Source organism: Dermacentor silvarum, chromosome 11, assembly GCF_013339745.2.
Source record: "Dermacentor silvarum isolate Dsil-2018 chromosome 11, BIME_Dsil_1.4, whole genome shotgun sequence".
Classification (NCBI taxonomy): domain Eukaryota; kingdom Metazoa; phylum Arthropoda; class Arachnida; order Ixodida; family Ixodidae; genus Dermacentor; species Dermacentor silvarum.
Window position 1 is genome coordinate 48,920,200 of NC_051164.1, and position 20,157 is coordinate 48,940,356.

Consider the following 20,157-nt stretch of genomic DNA (forward strand, 5'->3'; position numbering starts at 1 on the left):
TGTACACTTTTCTTTTGTTACATCTATTGCAGTCTAAAGTGCATTGTGCCTATGTCTCTTTGATCTTGTCTCTCTTCATTAAAACATATATCCCCATATTGTATGCAGTTACCTGTTTTCCAGTTACCACCAACAAACAAAAAGTACTATCTAGTACCTGTACTACCTGACCTCAGAAACAGCCTACCTTATAACTGCTTTTGACATCCCGCGTGTCTTGGCTCAATGCCAACGGTTCCTGTTCCCGTACGTTTCACGCTTGGTAGTTAGAGGAACACGTACTTTACCCGGTGTTTCAGTACGTTTCGATTGACGTTGAAATTTTTTACACCCATTTAGTCGCAGCCAGATCGCCCCCCCCAATAATTATTAAACTGGCCGTGGGCATCAAGAAACGAACAGGAGAGTCTGTACTTCGGAAGCGGTACGGCTTCACCACATCTCCTCGCTTTGAGTTTTCGACTTTCGGGACGGTGTCGGAAGTGCTTGACAGATCGGGAAGGAGGCGACCGGAGTGTCTGCAGCAGATGCAAACTATAGACAAGGAAAAATGAAAAAAAAAAAAAAAGATTCGCACACTTTGACCACAAGCCCCTTTACCTTCTACGGCCACTGCTCAGAACCCCAGCACGTAGCTATTCCACCGACCGCAAACTGCCGTGTTTTCTTTCTTCCTTTCTTTCTTTCTTTCTTTCTTTCTTTCTTTCTTTCTTTCTTTCTTTCTTTCTTTCTTTCTTTCTTTCTGTCCACACATCTTCTTGGAGGAGTCTTTTGTTGCGACACTGCAGTTCTCGGTATAGCGACATCCCTCCCCGCAGGTCGCACGCCGCGTTTTATGGTTTTCGGGTGGTTGGAGCACTCGCTGCGTTTTCCTCCTCCCCCCCCCCGCCCTCCCACTTTCCTACCAGACAAGTATAACATTGCAGTGAGGCGACGGCGTGGGAGAGTGTTGGGCTGAAGCACGTGTGCAGCCTGTTGCCGAAGAAATAGTATGCGTGCTATATGCTATCGCTGTTGTCCTGCTGCCTGTTTACGCGCACTAGCCACGTGCATCTATTGTCGCGCACCCACCAGCGCCGCCCTTAATTGGCGTTTGACCCGCCGCTGTACACAGCCCAGTGGCTATGACGTTTCTCTGCTGAGATGGTGGAGGTCGTAGTGCCTTATCGTAGGTTTGACCCCGCGGCCGCCGCGCATTCCAGTGGTGGCGGCATGCAGAAAACACCCGTGTACCGTACTTTTAGTGCATGTTAAAGAACGCCCGGGTGGTAAGCCGGTCACGAGGTAGAGGGATATATATATATATATATATATATATATATATATATATATATATATATATATATATATAATCATATCATAAGAAGCCAACAAACATTGACACCAAGCGGTTCCGCGGTAGCTCAATGGTGAGAGCATCGCACGCGTAATGCGAAGACGTGGGTTCGTTCCCCACCTGCGGACAGTTGTTTTTTCATCCGTTTTCATTTTCATTAATTTATCATTTCTTTAATTCAATTAGTGTGTGCAAGTAATTTCCCCTATGTTGTTCTTGGTGTCAATGTTTGTTGGCTTCTTATGATATGATTAATAAAAATCGGGCCCCTCGGTTCCCTTTCTTCTCGTTCATTATATATATATATATATATATATATATATATATATATATATATATATGTGTGTGTGTGTGTGTGTGTGTGTGTGTTGTGGGAAACGGCTCGATCCCACAGTCCACGCCAGTGGGCTCCAGTCTCGACCGGCCGTCCCCAAGCGCCCAGCCGCAGCTCTCGCGTCCCTGGCGCCACTGCACGCTCCCGCGTCCGGCCACAGTTGGCCCTGATGCCGCTAATCATGTCGGCGTTCCCACAATGTGTGTGTGTGTGTGTGTGTGTGTGTGTGTGTGTGTGTGAACGAGACAGAAGAAGAAAAACCGAGGGGCCTCGATGTTTGTTAATCGCGACCATGCAAATCCAACAGACAATGAAGCCACGGGGAAATTAGCCTGTCTGTGGTTGCAATTGAAGAGTACTTCTACACTTCAATAGCACTGCCGGTGGTCTGCTCTGGACCACCGTGAGTTGCACTTCGCTCCTCGAAGAGACAGGACGTGTGTCGAATGAGCTCCCGAACGACACTTCGCAATGTGGTGAACGCGGTTTAAATCATTGCTGCGGGACCTCAAAAAGGTGCGACGTAACGCTAACGCATTTCTCTCGCAATTACAGCTAAATCACCACTGAATTTATATATTTCTTTAGATTCGCGCTCGAATTACAACTAATGCAGCTGCCAGCAACGAGTGCTGTATTGGCCCCTATATATTTCACCTCGAAGAGACTGGTCACGCATGTGCGAATTGTCTTGCTTCCTTTTGTACGGATTTACTAACGCAAATGTTAGCTACGCACTGCGACGTTCACTAACCACGTACAGTTCTCTCACTATAAGCAAAGTTCGCGCGGCTGAGCTGGGGCAGTGCCGCTTAAGCAGCCCCGTCAACGCCGGAGCGTGGAGCGACGAAAGGTATAAGTCGGACCTCGATATAACGAAGTTGTACTTGCGGCGAAAAAACTTCGTTACATCGCAAATTTCGTTAAATCAAGGTTTGACTTATAAATGTGTTCCTCCGTTTGTGCAAAATGTTTGTGTCAAGGATTGTATCGGATCCTTACTTTCATTGGGCTAATTGTTTTCAAAATTTGAGGATAGAGCTTGCCCGTTCAAGGCAACGCAGGTTGTTGGCAGAGTATTCTGGTACGAACTAGATCGTATATGCGGTCCACGTTTAGGCACGAAGTACATGCTGGGTATACGAGAAAAGAAGGGGAAACCGAGGGGCCCGATTTTTTTTATTAATTTTTTTTTATTTTCAAATACTGTTGGCCGTCTTGGCTGTTTTATTGTCACATGTATTGCTTTATTAGTCACAACCATACGAAGCCCGGGCGAAAAATGAAGTCATTGAAAGCACAGGGGAAACTATTTGTTGTTCTTAATCGAAATTCAGAAATGATTAGGTTTAGGGAACTGAAAGTGGACGGGAAAACAAGCTGTCACCGCGGTGGGAGCGGAACCCGCACCTTTCGTCGAGTGCGTCCACAAAACGAGAAAATCAAGGAGGTTGCATAATACTTCCGTGGAGAAAACAGTTATAACGTACTCAGGTGTGTTCTTGCTTCGAATGCATGCCAGTTGCGAGAGCAAGAGCGTGCGCGCGTTATATTCTGTGACAAGCGAACACGACCAACGCTTCGCGCTGCTTTCGAAAAGCCCGCGTTCGTAATGGCGCATGCGCAGCTTGCTAGCTAGCTGCAGATCGCTAGCTGCACGCATGGCCTCCAAGATTGCGCGCTCTCGAAAAAAAAAAAAAAAAAACTGCCAGCGTATATAATTTCAGAGGCTATGCTACGCGCAAGCAGGTTTTGGCGTTTGGCTACGCGTCTGTGCATTCGGTTTCGGTTTTATAGGCAAACGCAGATGCCACCATAGTGATACCCAAGTAGTCTTTTCATATCTACTTACACATTAGATATACAGTTTTCAAATTCTTTATAAAATTTATTTGTTTCTTAAACGGCTAGTTCAAGTACGAAACCGAAAATGCACATAAGACTTCGCATAGCTAGCGCCGTCTACATTATCGTCTAGCATTTATGCGAACTGATAAAAAATTTCATCTAAAGTTAATTGTTAGAGCACCTTTATTAAAAATAAAAGCATGGTTTAATAGAGAAGATCAATAGCACCGATGCAGACGCCATATGGCAATGTTTGAATTTCTGGTTTCGGTTCCTGCATAGTGCGCTAGGTGATCGCATACCGCAGAAAATTTACATATTCGAATGATACGATTAAAATGAAGCGAGATGTAGGCTGTCGCACAAAACTAACGCACTTCCCATCTGTTGTTGCCCCTTAAATGTAGGTAAAACCAATAATGCTCAAAATTTTATTAACATATATTTAATCTAAAACAACGGAAAGACTAATGTGCCGTAATTCACATTCATTTTCAAGCTGCCTAACCATGAATTGGGGACGAAATTTGGTGCGTGATACGCACCTTCAAGCGACACGCTTACTGTTTTCGGCATTATTGCAGGAAAGGCCAGAGCGCTTGCGAAGCCGATAAGGTCATGGGTCAGCACTAGACAGTACAAAAAATATGTAAACGTGTAAACGGTTACGCTTCCAGTTCTATCGCAGTGATTTACAAACGCTCACGGTATTTCCAGCGAGCTGTAGGCTTTACGAGATTCCTGGAAACGCTATTTCGGAATATGACCTTCAGGTCGTCTTTCTGAGGCGAGAAGCTGACAAGAGCAAAAGAGCGTTTATGCATCGCCTCATCTCGCTCGTGAGAGCTGCGAAAGAAATCGCGTACACAGCGCCTCGCATTGCTAAGAATCGTCCAACCGATCAAAAGACCCGCTAAAAGGCGAAGTTGCGTAATTCTTCCACGGTAAACACTTCCTTCGCGTCTATCACACATGGCGATACCTACACGCACAGCGAAAAGAAACAAACGGACAAACAGTGAACATAGTGCAGCCACCCTACGAAAATTGGAACTTCGGGCGCTAGTCAAGTGCCGCAGCGCGAGCCTTAACGACTACCTGTTCCCTAGATTTAATAATACTAACCAAAAATTACGTTACCAAACAACTATAAAGTAGTTTTATATATGCCTAGCAGAGGGCGCAACTGCCGCTAAATAGTCAAAAAAAGGTTGCGTAAATTGTCCACAAATTGATGTTGAAGGTGTGTTTGGCTTTACTTTACTCAGCGAGAGGAAGGGGGTTGGGACCTACGCCGACCAATGGCGTGCCGACGCGGTCCGTCACGTGACGACCCATCACACATGGCGTTTGCGATCATGGAGGTAGTCCATGGCCGTCGGCCCCTGCGTACCGCCGCGGTCGTCTTCGGGCGACCCGAGGTCGTCGATTAAACAGTCATGGAGTTACGGCTCCACAGCCCCGCCGGTGCCGAGCCGGCGGTCTACCCCTGGCCACTCTCCACCTCGGTGAGTACCCGTTATGGCGAGCGAAAAAAATAGCGTGCGACCGAGGGGGTAGTAGCCCTTCTTTCTACTGCACTTCGGGTCCCATTGGAGGGTTAGGCCTAAGCTCGTTTGCGAGCCTCCGATACTCGGGAAAGGAGCGTCGTGAATACGTGCCCGCCCGCACGTCGTAGTGATCGGCTCGAATTTTGCGCATCCCGACGTGGTCATTACGTGTCGTCTCATCGGCTCGTTTCAGACCGCTCGCAACATCTCTGCGGGCACGACGGGATGATGCCCGTGTCTGTGTATGTGTGTATATATTTATTTTTATCTTTTCTCTCTGCCCCATTCGCAGGACAAGCATGACGGTGCCATCGAAATCGTCGAGACAATACGGTGAGTCCGGCGAATCATCGGTGCTCGATGCTCGTTCGCGACGCTGTCATCGTCACTTCACCTTTTCGTCGCTCGTTTTTCCGTGTTGCTGCCTTTCCACGCCAGCAGCGTGTGCAGAGAGCGGCTTGCTCGCGCGCGAGTGTGTGTGTGCGTGCGTGCGAACATTTAGCAATGTGCACAGCCTGTGTGACGCGCGCAGGTGATTGACTTCACGCGTGGCTTGCTGCAGGCAATGCATGAAGGATAGCTCGTGTTCACGCTGCTACAGGCGACAGTTGCACCTGTCTTCGTTCGTTCGTTCGTCGTCGCCGATCGTAAAGAAAAGTGTCTTTTCGTCCGTGTCGATACACTGTTGCGTGCAGCTACTTGGCCGGCCTCCCCGTTTTGTTTTTGTTTTCTTGTCATCGGCGGCGTCGCTGCTGCCTCATCTTTGCTCGGAAGCACCTGCGCATCGTCTAAAAGCAAATTTCGGCAGATGTATGATTTCGCTGCTTGGAGGCGACCGGTGGCATTGTTCTCGTCGGAGCTTCTGAGGCGTGTTGAAAAGCTCGATTCGCGTTCGATAGTGGTGTGTCGCTCGGGCCGTGGGCCCGCACGGAACCTGTTAAAACCGCCCAGCGAACGAGCGGATTTCATTTTTTCTGTCGCCACGCAGAAGTACAAAAGTCTTTCTCTCTCTCTCTCTCTCGTTCATTGTGTGGATGTCGTCGATGTCGTTCGTTGTGCAAGGGTGTCGTGGAGAAATGGTTGATCGTCCGATTGTTTTGGTTTTGACTTCGCGGTCCGAGTTCACCGCCTCTCGTGTTACGGTGTCTACGTGTGCGTCGACGACGTTCGTACCTATTTCGAGCGCCTGTACTAAGCTGTAGTTTTTATATGTGCATAAATTTGTACGTTTTGCAGCGAACGCTGACGTGTGCGATGGTTGCTGGAGAGCAGTGAATTACTAGTTGCCTGCAAAGGTCGATATGTCTGGAGCCGACATTTCTGTGCAGTTAAAGATGGAACCGCAGGCGCGGGGCGACATCGCGTGGAAAAAAAGAGAGTAAATGTGCTTATTTAATTAGTATAGCACGTGCAATTAGCTGTAGGACGTGGTTGCTGGAGAATTATAATACAGCATTACTTCAGGCAACGGTGTTCTTGATGCCATCACAATGAAATTCACAGGAATGGCTTCTTTTTAATCCTATGCGAGCGCATTTCGTTTGTGGAACATCTGTTCGAGAGAGTCAACTTTTAATGCCTACGTGTCTCGCATAAATGTGAACAATCTAAAAACCCAGATCCTGGTCTTATCAGAAAGGTCATTTACACTTGCTGGCTGCATTTTCGCATACCATTGTATCTTTTTTTTTCAATATTTTTATCTTTATTAATGCTGTCGTAACAATAATGACATCGGAAGCTTTATCACTTCTCGGCATCATTGATATTTGCTGGAATGAGGAAGCCATACAGACTATGAATGTCTCTGCTGACATTTAAATTTTTTAGTAGATATTTATTTCACCGCAGGGCATATTTGATGTATCCAGCAAAAAAAAAAAAAAATGAAGACTCGTATCTATGTCAGCTGTCTGTCAAGTAAGCATTTGACGTGCTTTTGTCCATGTTTAATTCTTTGTGGCCTTGTACACTGATTGGTTTTGTTACCTGTTAGCCTTAAGGGCATATTTCTGTTTACCTCACTTGCACAGGTGCATTTGGTTATAAATGCATGTGCTCATTGGATGCATTTTCTTATCTTTATTTGAAGTACTTTCGGCCGTTGCCAACTATGCTGATGCGCAAAATGTGTGCAGCTGTCGGTAAAAAGCAGTTCAATATTTGTTTCAAAGCTTCAGCTTACTGCCTACATCTGGGGTCCCTCGTCAGGTTTTATGTTTCTTTCATAATGAAAATTGGAGGTTTGGGTTGGGGTCAGGGGCCCAAAATTCTGGATATTCTGGTAACTTTCACAAAATTTCTGCCCTTTTGGGGCAGAAATATTGCACATGTATATATTTATATATACATGTGAACAGTATATTGTCATTTGCATTTTCAGCCTTTCTGGGTGTCCGATTTTGTCAGGCCCATGAACATACCTTACTTGGGAAAACATCCTTTTATTGTCACAGCTACCGTTGGCAAATGTGCCTTGTAAAAAGGCAACACAGTTTTGTTCACTAAAGTCTGGCAGGCATTGAACATATTGTATATGTCGTTCCTTGCTAGACTATTTAGTGTAAACGAAGAATATGTGAATAATAATATGATAAATCTTGACCACTTGTTCACACTAAGCGGGGAATATTCATTGGTTTTGTAAAACCTGCATTCTTACCCTTTACGAAGAAGCAAGATAAATCGGGTTTGGCCAGATTTTCATAAAACGTGTGTGGGTTGGAAAAAATAGATTATCGAATTACCTGTTTCATTTGACATAGCTTGTGGTGAAAATTAAAATTGGAACACGTAGGCTTATTGAGACAACAGGCAGGATTTTCTAGAGAACATAAGCATTCAGTGGTTTTTGTCTGGGAGGCGACATATCTAAAACAGCATCTAGTTCCAAATAGGTATTGTATGTGGACAAAAAGATAATGGTTGCTTCGCTCTGACATGTCGGTAAAAATTATAAATGAACGTGATTGAACGTGAGACCACAGCTTATCTCATAATGAGATCGTGCTTCTGGCACGTATAACCCTAAATTTTATTGATAATTGTTTTTGTATGTGATTCTTGGATAAGTCAGTGTACCGTAAAGCCAGTTTAATCTTTTTTTTAATAGTTTAAAGGCAAAACCTTTATTTCCCTCTTTCACACATTTTCATAATTGGTCTGTGGTCGAACTTGGGGAAAACTTTCGTTCGTTTGGACCATTCACCTTCATTGACAATCATTATTGACGGTTTCCTGCACAGTTTGTTCAATCATTTAGATTACAAGAAAATTATAATGCCACAATGCAACTCGCAGGCTGTGAGAAATGCTGTGGCAAGGGATTGCAGATTAATTTGGACCACCTGTAATTCTTTAAAGGAGTATATTGCGACACATTTTCCAAGCTGTAGCTCTACCACACAGTTCTTGCCTGTACATGGATGACTAAGTATGAAGGGTGGGAAATGCTTATAAAATAAGTTTAATTTTATACTAAAGTGGAGTGTTCACCCATCAGGGAAAACCTGGAATTTTGGGGAATCGGTCAGTCCCTGGGGGAAAATACGGGGGGAAAAAGGAAATTCTCACCATATTTGCTTTGAATTGGGGAAGTGTGTACCCACAGTGGTTATGGCAAAGCGAGTGGTATGCGAGAAGGAAATGCAGTTTTCAAATGAACCTATGCAACCCACTGATAATGGTGTCTTTTGCTGGTCCTGCGAGCGTGAGCCTGGCCAGGTGGTCGAAATATCACATAACGCTGGATTCGGTCAAATCTGATAGCGCATCCCACCTGATTTACAGCCTAATGGTAGTAGTAGTGGTAGTAGTAACTTTGATAAGCGTATTTCAGGAAAGACCTGGAAGAATCGTGGAATTAAAGAGTGCCATTGTAGTAGGCACCGTGTGAAGTTGTCCTGAAAAATCATACCCGACATCATTGTGACACTGAGTAAAACATTGTGACTTCACTCGTAAAAATTAATAAGCATGCTCCGGGTGTTTCTTCTAACTGGGCTTGCATGTGATAGCCGTAGCAGTCGCAAGAACGAAGCGAGCCATTGCACCGTAGCATTGCAACGCATCCACCTTCAGGGTATGAAACCAAAATCTTTCGTGGAAACAAGTGTTATGTAAATTATTTAGGGTGCTTGGCAGCACTTCTCCTCAAGTTTAAGTTTAAAGGGTTACTGACATATTTTTCACTATTCCTGTAGGTGACAGCTTTACATTGGTGCACTATTTATTTGGATGAAGGAACTTGAAAACCTTAGTTGCAGCTCTACTTTCATTGTCGCATCATCAGTGTCATCCTTGTGTAGTACAGACAGTGTAGGAGAGTCAGGGGCAATAGTTGACCACGTGACTTCATTACATTTCTATACGGGTTCCCATGCAAATGCAAACAGTAGTGGCGATTCAAACGCAATAATCGGCCCGCATTGTGGCCGGCGCTTTTTGCAGCACAGTTGAGCGTTCAGTGACCAGCTGGAGGGCTGAATACAGTCGCAATGCTCTAAAGTATTTCAGTTCACTTTGCAGTAGGTAAAGCTGAGAGAGAGAGACTGAAAAGCAGAAAGGGCTAACCAGAGTAATTGTTCAGTTGGCTACTTCCGCAATAGGGAAACACGGAAAGGATAGAAAAGATAGGTCAAAGATATGAAAAGATTCTGTCCACACGAGGAAGGCAACTGACAATGACTAGTCTTACACACAGTCCCAGTGCTTTTTTTAAAAACATGCTAAAACTTGGGCTGACATCAGCAGTCGGAGTAAGGCAACTCAGGCTAATGTTATTCCAAGGGGTCTATTGTCAAGCCTGTGTGCCTCAACAAGGATGTGCACACAGACTGCGCCTAATCATCTCTCTGACGAGTATCAGTGCATTAAATCACCGAGTCAGTCCTTGTAATTCTCCTAAGACTACCATGGAGAGAGTTGCACACAGAGCAAAGGGGTTTCACTCAGTTTGTGACATTTCAAGCGCTTGTCTCTGTCCTGCTCCTTGCCCCCCTGCACCATTTCGGTCCTAAACTCTACTCGTGGATTACCAACTAGCCCGTTCCTAGTTTTGCCGATTTTCATTTGTGTCTATTATGGTTGTATTCTTTTCATGCCGTTTTTAAGAAGAATGTTAGTTTATTTGCCCACTCCAATAGCTTACCTATCTTGATTTCCATTTGTTCCTGGTGATAATGTTACTGTGATAATGTTACTTCTATCTTTATCTATCGTATGCATACTACAGACCTCAGTGTGGTCCAGGCGGGACAGGACAGGCACGCCTAACAAAAGGCAAATAAGTGTAAAGCACAATTTTGAAGATTGTAAGGTAAACAGATTTATACCGCAGTTGAAAACACAATTATAAAAGAGAAATGAAAATATAGCTCTGATGGGCATTGTACATGACAAAATAAATAAAACTCTAAACATACATTTCATAAGGCTCTCTTAGGTGGTTTCAGTCTGATATTGTACCTGGAAAAAATGAAAACATAAACGTGTTAGTTTTAGCAAAATATGGAGTTAAAGAATGGGCTCCATTATGTCTTTTACGTCTCGTGGATAGAGGAGATAAATAAATTCTGTGGTCACGGGCAAACATATGCTTTAGTAGGGAATGAAGAAAATTTAGACGGTTCTTTGTCCGTCGTATTTTGAGTGTTTCAATATTGGTGGCTGTCATGAGCTCACTTGGCAAGTCTGTAAGTTTGAATTTAGAATAAACAAACCTTACAGCCTTTCTTTGGATAGCTTCTAGTTTATTGATATTTGGATATTTATTGAGTTTATTGATAGTTTATTGATAAGTTTATTGATAAATTTAGTAAAAGAATCCCATATGACACGGAATATTTTAGTTTGGGTCTTATATACGTGAAATAAGTGAAGTTTAATTCTCGTAGGTGAATTCCTAAGCATATGCTCTAAAATAAAAAATAAAAATAACTTATGCGAGGCAGAAGAACAAATGTTCTCTATATGCGTCTTCCAGGAAAGATCACTAGTTATTGTAACGCCGAGGTATGTGCAGTTGCTGACCTGTTCTAGTGAAGATAAGCCCAGCTTTTACCTATAATTGACTTGTGTTTTTGTGACTTATACAAAGATACACCGTTTTCATAGTGTTTGCAACCATGCCAAATTCATTGCACCATTTCAATACATTATGAAGACTTAAGTTGAGGTTGTTCTGATCATCAATACAAGTAATTTCACGAAACAGCGCACATTCATCAGCAAACAGTTTGTTAGTGTTTCTGATGTTACTACATTAACGATTTCATTCACATAAAGTAAAAACAACAAAGGCCCTAGAATGCTGCCCTGGGGCACACCTGATGACAGCTCGAATCATTTCCGTCCACTGAAACAAACTGATTCGGTTTGGTCAAACAATCTCCAATCAGTGCAATTAGTATATCAGGCAGATTAATATCTTTTGAGTTTTAAAATTAGAGTTAGAGCATTTACCCTGTCGGCCTTACTGAAGTCTAAGAATACATCAATTTGACCATTCTTATCTAAAGTATCTGCAAATGTACGAACTACTGTAATTTTTAGCTACGTTACGGTCGAATAGCCTTCCCTAATTTTATGTTGCAACTGTTAATATAGGGTTTTGTTAAAGAAATTCTGCAATGCGTTTAGCGATTACTTGTTCAAGGTGTTTACAAATTGATGTTAATTATGTGGGACGGTAATTATGTAACAGTAAATGGTTGCCTTTCTTAGACTGGGACAACTCAGGCTCTCTTCCACTCACTGGGTAGTTTTGAAGTTAACAGTGAATACTGAAACAACACAATCACAAATTTAGTGACAATTTCATCGTAGCGCCGAAGAAATACATTAGGTATGCCGTCGGGACCACAAGATGATTTGGTTTTTAAAGGGAGGCTGAAGGCGAATACCAAGTCATCGTGGACTGTTTAAATACCATTCCAGAAACCTCGCCACGCTTGTTTCGTGCAAAGAAAAGACTTAGTTTACGAGAAAATTGCATCTGATGGGTCCGAATACCTTCATGGCAGTTCAAATCTCCCGCCATGCCAACCGGGGAGTGGTGACGTTGCATACGCCATCACCGTCCTTTGATGCTGTCGGCGCAGCTGCAGCTCCTTTTGGTCTAGTGGCGTGGACCGTTCGGGCATCCCGCGACATCACATGGAAGGGGAATTCTGTGCTACTTGCAGTTTGTGCGAGGTTCATGAGCCAGCAAAACCAGTGCAGATGACAGAACTACTGAAGCACGGGCGGCGCAGAGTCGAGCGAAAATAAAACCTTTCAACTGGCCCTCGTCGTTTTTAACGGTGTAATGTCAGTTAATTTTTTTTTTCTAAAAATGAAATTGAACTGTGCATTTTCTGTCATCTTATACTACAATACAATTATGTTTTTATAACGAATGGTTGAGTACTAGTGACAGAATTTAAATGAGGAGTGCCTTCGTCACCGGGCAAGTACTTGAATGTCTCGGGGGAGTCTCTAATCATGTCCTGCATTTACCTCAGTTTCTCGATTACTAAGGCTCTGTTCGCTCTAATATTGACGCCTTAGAGATACTTGAGCACTAATCCATCACTTTAGCTTGACTTAATATTTGCCTCTAGGGTCCCTTTAAGGCCAAGATCATTGAAACCACACCAGGGCAAGAAATGAAGGGAATGTCAATGGGTTGAAACACTCATTGATGGGATACACAATGAAAACTTGCATTGGAGGACACGCCGTTGAAAAAGTTGTTAGATTGTTGTGCAATTATTTCCAGATCAGTAACTGTGTTTCCATTAACTGAGATCTTTGCACCTACTTTTTGCTCCCACATAAGCAGTTCCAGAACTTACAAGGTTCATCTTTTAAAAAGTTTGGTAGTGTTGTTTTAAAGCAAAAAAATATTTTGATTCGTGTAATGTGCGGCCCAAATTAATAACTGGGGACCATGGATTATTCTTTTTGATTCGCTTTATCTGGCGTTTAGGTGAATAATTTTACACATGATCCAAGCTGTGCGCTTAGAAACTTTTTTGCGCTTATTTGGTACAAAAGTATATAAACAATGATGACACATTTTAGGAAATTGACTCCATAAGGCATCTACATCACATTCATTTTTGCTAAACTGCACAAGGCAACTTTCCATGTACTCCACAATGCAGGCATCATTAGCATTTGGATAATCCTTGAAGCTCCGTACTTCCGTGTGTTTGAGAGAGATGGAGCTGACAAGGGGTATAGCAACTCTTACAAGACGATGATCAGGCAGGCATTTTTAAATTAGGACAGTGTTTAAAAGCATCGTAGCTTTTAGTATCAATCAAGAATTTTGTCTCTTCTCCTTACCTTTTCTCCTTTCTTTCTTGCATAAAGTGCTTAATGATCATGATTTTTACGCACTTTACAGCGATTATTTTAGGCCCCTTTACAGCCACGTCACATCTACTTCTCTCAATTCATCACTTCACTGCGAACTAATACTGTCATGGCGCTCTTTGGCCATACCTGGCCCTTGTGCCACTAAACCCCAACAATCATCGTCATCATTAATGATCATGATACCTCTTAAAGCGTGAAGCCTCTTAGGTGGTTGTGACCATATAGTATCTGTTTTGCTGGGTTATTTGGTTTGTCTATTTGGCAAAAATAAAAGCACACCCTCAAGACTGAAACGAAATGAAAGAAAAGTCATAGATAGGAAGGTGGTAATGTGCCGCTGGGTTTTATTTTAAGGGGACAATGCATTCAGTATGTGGACAGCGTGTAACATAAATTATTCACGAGATAGAACACCATTTGGATAATCTTGTCGACACAGCCTGCCTGTACAGTTTTTTTTTCTTTGTTCTTTCCTTTCGTGGTTTTGAAAGTCAAAAGTTATATCCATGACGCATTGACAAGGTTAAGGCCATTGGGTCAAAAATTTTCTAGCAATTTAGTAGCCTGCACATTTTTAAATGGCAACATCACCGTGACGGTGATGGTAGCGGCAGTGAATTCAGCCAAGTTTGTTTGCAGCAGTATTATAATTAAAAATTTAGCCGGTAACATGCAGAATAATGCAACTGAAAACATTAATACACATATTTTATGTGGGACAACTTTTTTAGAAATGCATTTTGTGTGTGTAGCTGTTATTAAGGTGGGTGGGGGGGGGGGGGGGGGGCTGTATTACGTTTTAGTGCCACCAAGTACATCCATGTAGCACCACGTGAATGGCACTAAGGGGCACTAAACGTAGTAATTTCAGCTGTATTTTGTTAAATCACCCATTTGCAATACCAAAAAGCCTCTCGAATACCAAAAAGCCTCTCTCACTGCAAAAAGACGCTTGGTAAAGCCAGGAAAGGCGCAAAAAGAAAAAGACGGGTAGCGACGCCGCCGTGGAGTTCCCGCAGCAGCTCGTTGTGACGTCATTGATTTTGGCTGTGTCTGCTAAAGCCTAGTAAGTTGTTTACGGGTAAAAATGTAATACATTATGTTCTAGCGAAGCCTACGATTGAACATGGCAAGGTTCGGGAACTTTACTGAGCCAACGCGGCCCAAATGCGACAAAAATAATTTGAAATCCCTGACGTCACGCTGACGTTCTGGCGCTGGATTTCCAGAGCGAAATTCGAACTTCGACCTTCATTTCTTTCTTCTTTATCTTTTGATCAGCCCATTATCGCCAAATTAACGACACCATAGTTTTCAAATAATTTCTTTATCAGTCTAAGCTCACTTAGTGTTCCTCTTTATAATTATTAGCATTTGTTTTGAAAACATGTTATACACTTGACAGGAAAAACTGCCACCGGCAGAGGCGTACGACGCCTGCCTACTCTTCTTTGTGGTGTTCCTTGAAACTTTGAGGCTGTAAGCAGTTAATGTTGTGTGTGTGTGTTTTTTTTTTTTTTTTTTTTTTTTTGCCTCTCTGGCACGGGTATTACTTCTGGGCACCCATATAGGTGCTATCCGAAGGTAATCTGCAGCACACACACACACACTCCCAACTTGAAAACTGCCGCGGCTCTTGGCAACGTTCTCCGGCTGCACTGCAAGGCAGCGTCCTGAATCGAGGAAGTTGCAGTCGCGACGCGGGTAAACCAGCAGCCAAGCCGTACACCCTATTAAGGCGCGGCTCGCATTGCCGTTTTCGTTTACTGGCGCCAGGAAGTTGACCTTGCGCGATCGCTTTGGTTACCGGTGGTGAGGACGTAAGAAGACAAAGAGCACGCATCTAACTGGTTACCTGACGCATTTCTTCTCGCGGGGTCCCATGCGCGCTCGTCGCTGCCAAATAGAAAAATCCTGTTTTCCTCGGACCGGCGGCATTCTTTCTCGCGTAGTAGAAGAGGCACCTCCGCTAACTTTGTTTTTTCTCGGAGGTCCGTTTTCCAGAGGAACGCCGTGCGTTCTGTATCACGACGTCCACAGTTCCGCTTTTTTCTTCTTCTTTTCTTTTTAACGCGCTTGTGCCTGACGCTCGTAGTTGCATTCCGGGTTGTGTTGTTACTTGTGGTGGCAAGTTTCGCGGTAGTTTGTGTGTTTCTCTAAAGGTAGTACGTAACCCCCTTGCTTCCGCGATTCCCCGATGCCGATGGCGCTCGCGCTGTGCGGCCCGTTGTCGTTTTATTTCATTGCTCCCGCGTCCGCTCCCCCCCTTGTGACCCGGGGGTGCCCCCCCGCCCCTCCGAGCTCCCTTACCGGTTATTTTGATAGCGAATTTCGGGGCGTTGCACCTGTCGACCTTGAACTGGTGAAAGCGCACGGTCCTCCTCCTTACCGATGCCAGCCGGCGGAGCGGCTTGTCGTCTGCTTCGCGTGCGGCTCGCGAGTTCGTCTGCTCGCTGGGGGCCGCGTCGATTGGTCAGTCCGGGGGGCGACCGGCCTGTCTTTTCCGGCCTGGCCGGCGAAAAAGAGGATGTGCGGAGAAAACAATAAAACAAACTGGTCTGCTGCCCTCTTTTCTTTCGCGTTCCATGTTCGTTGCACCGCTCACGCTCGCGCACGCACACACACACACAAACCCTTGAGAGCGTTGTGCTGCCTCTGAGTAGTCGGAGGGTCGCGTCGTTCGGCGGCGCCGGATGGATTTTGTTGGATTTTTGTTGGCTTTGCGCCAGTTGCCGGACGCCGTGTCGTCGTCGTCCACTGCTGCTATACCCATCTCGTGACCGCGCGTGATTTTTTCTTCCCCAGCGTCGCTCGAGAATCCATCGCGAGGTTCCATCAGTCATGCCAATTGCGGAGCAATTTCGCGATCCGGCCCTGTTCCGCGGCCACTTTTTCGGGCGCCAGCGGATGCAGCCGCCTCCTGTTAGCAATTGAAAGAGATAAAACGTATGTTTATCTGTAGCAATCTGTACGTAACAACCGGAGCCCATTATAGTTAATCTGTCAGTTCACAGCGTGTGCGACGACAGCTGGTTGTATAGAGTCGAGTTCCTCTGTTAAGATCACTATCGTGCGCGACATGTTCACTGTAACCGTGAGTTCATAATAAGCGGGACATCCGTAAGGGAGTCGAACATCACTTAGTCCGAAACTTGCCGTCAATAAAATTATTTCTTCACCTCGCGCTTGTAACTCCGGCGGAGACCCGCTGCTTCAAGGATGGTAATACTGAGCCATTGCCGCTGAAGCGCTCGGAGTCGTTAGCAGCCTCTTCTCGTTTACGTCACTAACCCCTTCAGATACGAATTATGATCGACTGTCGATACATGTGTGAAACATACGTCATTTTATGCCAGGGAGATTGAGACTCCACTGAAAGCAAATCGAGTTGGTAGAATGATTCTTTGTCCATTTTATGATGAGTCATCGTAAATACGGAGTACCTAAATATTTGAATATTGTAAAGTCAGTCATGCTACGTTCCTTCACAAAAATGATTGAATCACTCGCTCGAATTACATGCACAAGTTATTTATTGGCTACAAGCGTTTCAAGAAAGAACAAAAAATATTTCGAGCTTGCTACCGACATGCCTCATGTCAAACGTCACGTAATACGCGGTAGTGCCTTCACCAAAGTAGTACCCTGTAACCGTACATATCACTCGGAAGTAAAATGGAAGTAATATAGGTTAGCAGAATGTTCAATTTACCCGAAGTTTGTACTCTACTTCTTGCTACCACTGCACGGAAATGGCAAAAATAGGTCGGGTCCACGAATGTGGACGCCGTGTTTGAAGGGACTAAGTAAACAAGATGGTGAACAAGCCACGTTCAGCAGTGCCCAACAAGCTTGAGGAAGCGTGTAAACATGTGAAAACTAAAAAAAAACTAGCTTGAATGATTTTTGTTGACTTCGTCATTACTGTCGAGGAAATGGTAACCCAGGAAAGTTGTGCTCAATGGGCCGCGCGCAGTGAACAAATTTGATCGAGGCGGAACGTGCCATCTCGGGTCCGTGATGTGCGCTTGTGCTAGTTCGTTGTAGCGAACTCCTGTATCTGGTCGTGTTCGTTACATCTGTCGCGCTGTGCCATCGTCGGCGTGCAAATTGTGACGGTCACGCTGTCGCCGTTCGTAATCACCGAGAATTCGTTACAACCGGGGAACTCGGGTGTTCCAAGTAGGCTCCCTCCGAACGATTATTATATCACCGAAGCGAGGATTGTGACAGGAGGCGCTTCACGTTGGGCACAAACAAAAACGAGCCCTCCGCCTCTTCGAACACACCCACTCCTGGGAAGTAATTTTTCAAAACTTGGCCCACGTGACGTCTGTTGACTTTGCCTTACGAGAAAATTCACGCCAGTAGAGCTTTTTTTGTGCGTATTTTCATTTATATATTTATATTGCCCGCACTAAGTGCGTCGGCAGCGCCACCACATCTTCGTGACGTAAGTAAGGCTCTGCAGCTTGTCAGCTGCAGTGCTGAACACTTTGGGTGAGGCTATAAATTTTATCCATAAGTAAAATTTTTCATCGCTTATTGGAAAAGACAAGGGGGAAAAAAAAGGAAAGCAAATGGACAGAAAGAACGCTGGTCTTCAACCCCCTGATTTTTACTACGAAAAAGACATTACAACACACGTGACGTCAGATAGGGGTACGGTCAATGCGCATGCCCATCATAACTCTTCGCGTGTGGGGCACGCGCAGCCGCCGACAAATATAACCAAATTGTTTACTTGAAAGCGCGATTAACGCTGTGCTCTTGCAGCTATCACATGTTTTATTGCGTAATGCTTCATGTATCAATCTGTCTTGTTCATTTATATACTTTCCCCGTACGCGCGTGTTTTCAAACAAAGGTGTGAAGTGGCACCTTTTACAATACCCGCCGGGTGTGGCTATGGTGTTGAGCTGCTAAGCACGAGGTCGTGGGGTCGAATCCCGGCCGCATTTCGATGGGGGCGCAATGCAAAAACGCCCGTGTCCCGTGCATTTTTGGGGCGCATTAAATATCCCCTGGTGGTCCAAATTAATCTGTAGTGCCCCCACTTCGGCGTGCCTCATAATCGAGTCGTGGTTTTGCCACGTAAAACCCAGAATTCAACGCATCTTTTACAAAGATCTGCGAAGTGTACCGACTAGCGTTGCTTCCATGTTTTTCAGTGAGCGCTGAATTTTGAAATTATGTCACGGTTCCAACTAGCCCAACTTTGATGTATTAAGTACTACGTTTGCTTGTTTGTTTGTGTGTGTGTGTGTGTGTGTGTGTGTGTGTGTGTGTGTGTGTGTGTGTGTGTGTGTGTGTGTGTGTGTTGCCTAACAGGTGTGCTTGGGGAGCAATTACGTAAAACATACTTTAAAAAAAAAAAGTAATGGATGGGCGTCTTGCTGCCGCCTTGGCAGGGCGGACGCTCGGCGACACTGTTGTGTGTTTGCAGTGGCGTCCTCGTGAACTCGTTTCCCCTCGGGGCGGAAGACGACGCCGTCGACTTGAGGAGGCTGCGAGCGAGAGAGCCGCGACAAAAGGGCGGCCCGAGATTTGACGGTTGCCGCCCCCGCGTGCCGTAACGCGATTAGATATAATGTGGAGCGCCCACTCGGGGAAAGTTTCACTTTCGCTTGTCGCCGCTCGATAGTCGCGTATCTCGTGATGGTCGGAGACGCGTGTATGTGTGTGTGTGTGTGTGCGGGTCGCGTTTGCTCAGCGACGAAGCGTTGTCCTCGTGCCTCATTGCGTATCGCTATTTTAGAGGGACCATGAAGAAGGCAAAAAAAATTATCTTTTTAGTAAAACACCCTGTATTAGTAGTAGGGGGGGGGGGGGACACCGAAAAAAATCTACGTTTAACCTGAAAAGAGGCTCGATAAGTCATGATGGTGGTCAGCGCACTACCCAAATCGTGGGACAAAAAAAAAAAATAATAAGAAGGAAGTTAACTTGGACATAGCGCTTGAGTCCTTGGTTTCTTGTCCCTTGTTTTGGGCGCTGACCGCCATCATGACTGAAACGTTCCGACTCGTCCAAGTCACCGGGCTTTTGTTACTTTTGTGCTTCAATGCATAAAGCGATGTTTCGTTAGGAAAGTAACTGGAACGCCAATGCATTTCTCCACAAAGTTCGGGAATTAGCATCTCGAAACTGGTGTCATCCTGAGAATTCGTTCCAAGTGGATCCGCCTTGCGAACTCCACGGCAAGAATTTGCAATATGGGTGATACGGTAATTAGTTACAAACTGAATTAGTGAATTTTTGTTGATTAGTCGATTATGCATTTAAGTTTTATTGCGCAAGTAATGGCCGCCTCTTCGAGTAGACCAGCTCATGAACTAAAATTGTGCTGCCTGCCACAGCCAACCTTAAACAATATTTGAAAGTATTCGCTGAAACACCCTGTATATATATATATATATATGTGTGTGTGTGTGTGTGTGTGTGTGTGTGTGTGTGTGTGTGTGTGTGTGTGTGTGTGTGTGTGTGTGTGTGTGTGTGTGTGTGTGTGTGTGTGTGTGTGTGTGTGTGTGTGAACGAGAAGGGAACCGAGGGGCCCGATTTTTATTAATCATATGATAAGAAGCCAACAAACAATGACACCAAAGACAACATAGGGGAAATTACTTGTACTTACTAATTGAACTAAAGAAATGATAAATTAATGAAAATGAAAATGGATCAAAAAACACCTGGCCGCAGGTGGGGAACGAACCCACGTCTTCGCA

General features: G+C 44.7%; 1 protein-coding gene and 1 non-coding gene across 6 annotated transcripts in view; both read left to right on the forward strand.

The window, feature by feature from the left end:
- Positions 1-1,392: 1,392 nt before the first annotated feature.
- On the forward strand, positions 1,393-1,464 carry Trnat-cgu (transfer RNA threonine (anticodon CGU)). The gene has a single exon. It is a non-coding gene; the product is annotated as a tRNA-Thr (tRNA).
- Positions 1,465-4,829: 3,365 nt separating this feature from the next.
- The window catches only part of LOC119433513 (histone-lysine N-methyltransferase, H3 lysine-79 specific), a 66,333-nt gene continuing 51,005 nt past the window's right edge, over positions 4,830-20,157 (forward strand). For 4 of the 5 annotated variants that reach the window (XR_007464167.1, XM_037700751.2, XM_037700754.2 and 1 more), the window contains exons 1-2: positions 4,831-5,026; positions 5,361-5,401. Coding sequence is in view for 4 of the 5 variants with exons in the window: in XM_037700751.2 (XP_037556679.1) it covers positions 4,958-5,026; positions 5,361-5,401 (110 nt within the window). In the remaining variant the exon portion in view is untranslated. Of the gene's footprint in view, positions 5,027-5,360; positions 5,402-20,157 lie in introns of all 5 variants that reach the window. The other variant, XM_037700753.2, reaches the window with a different exon arrangement.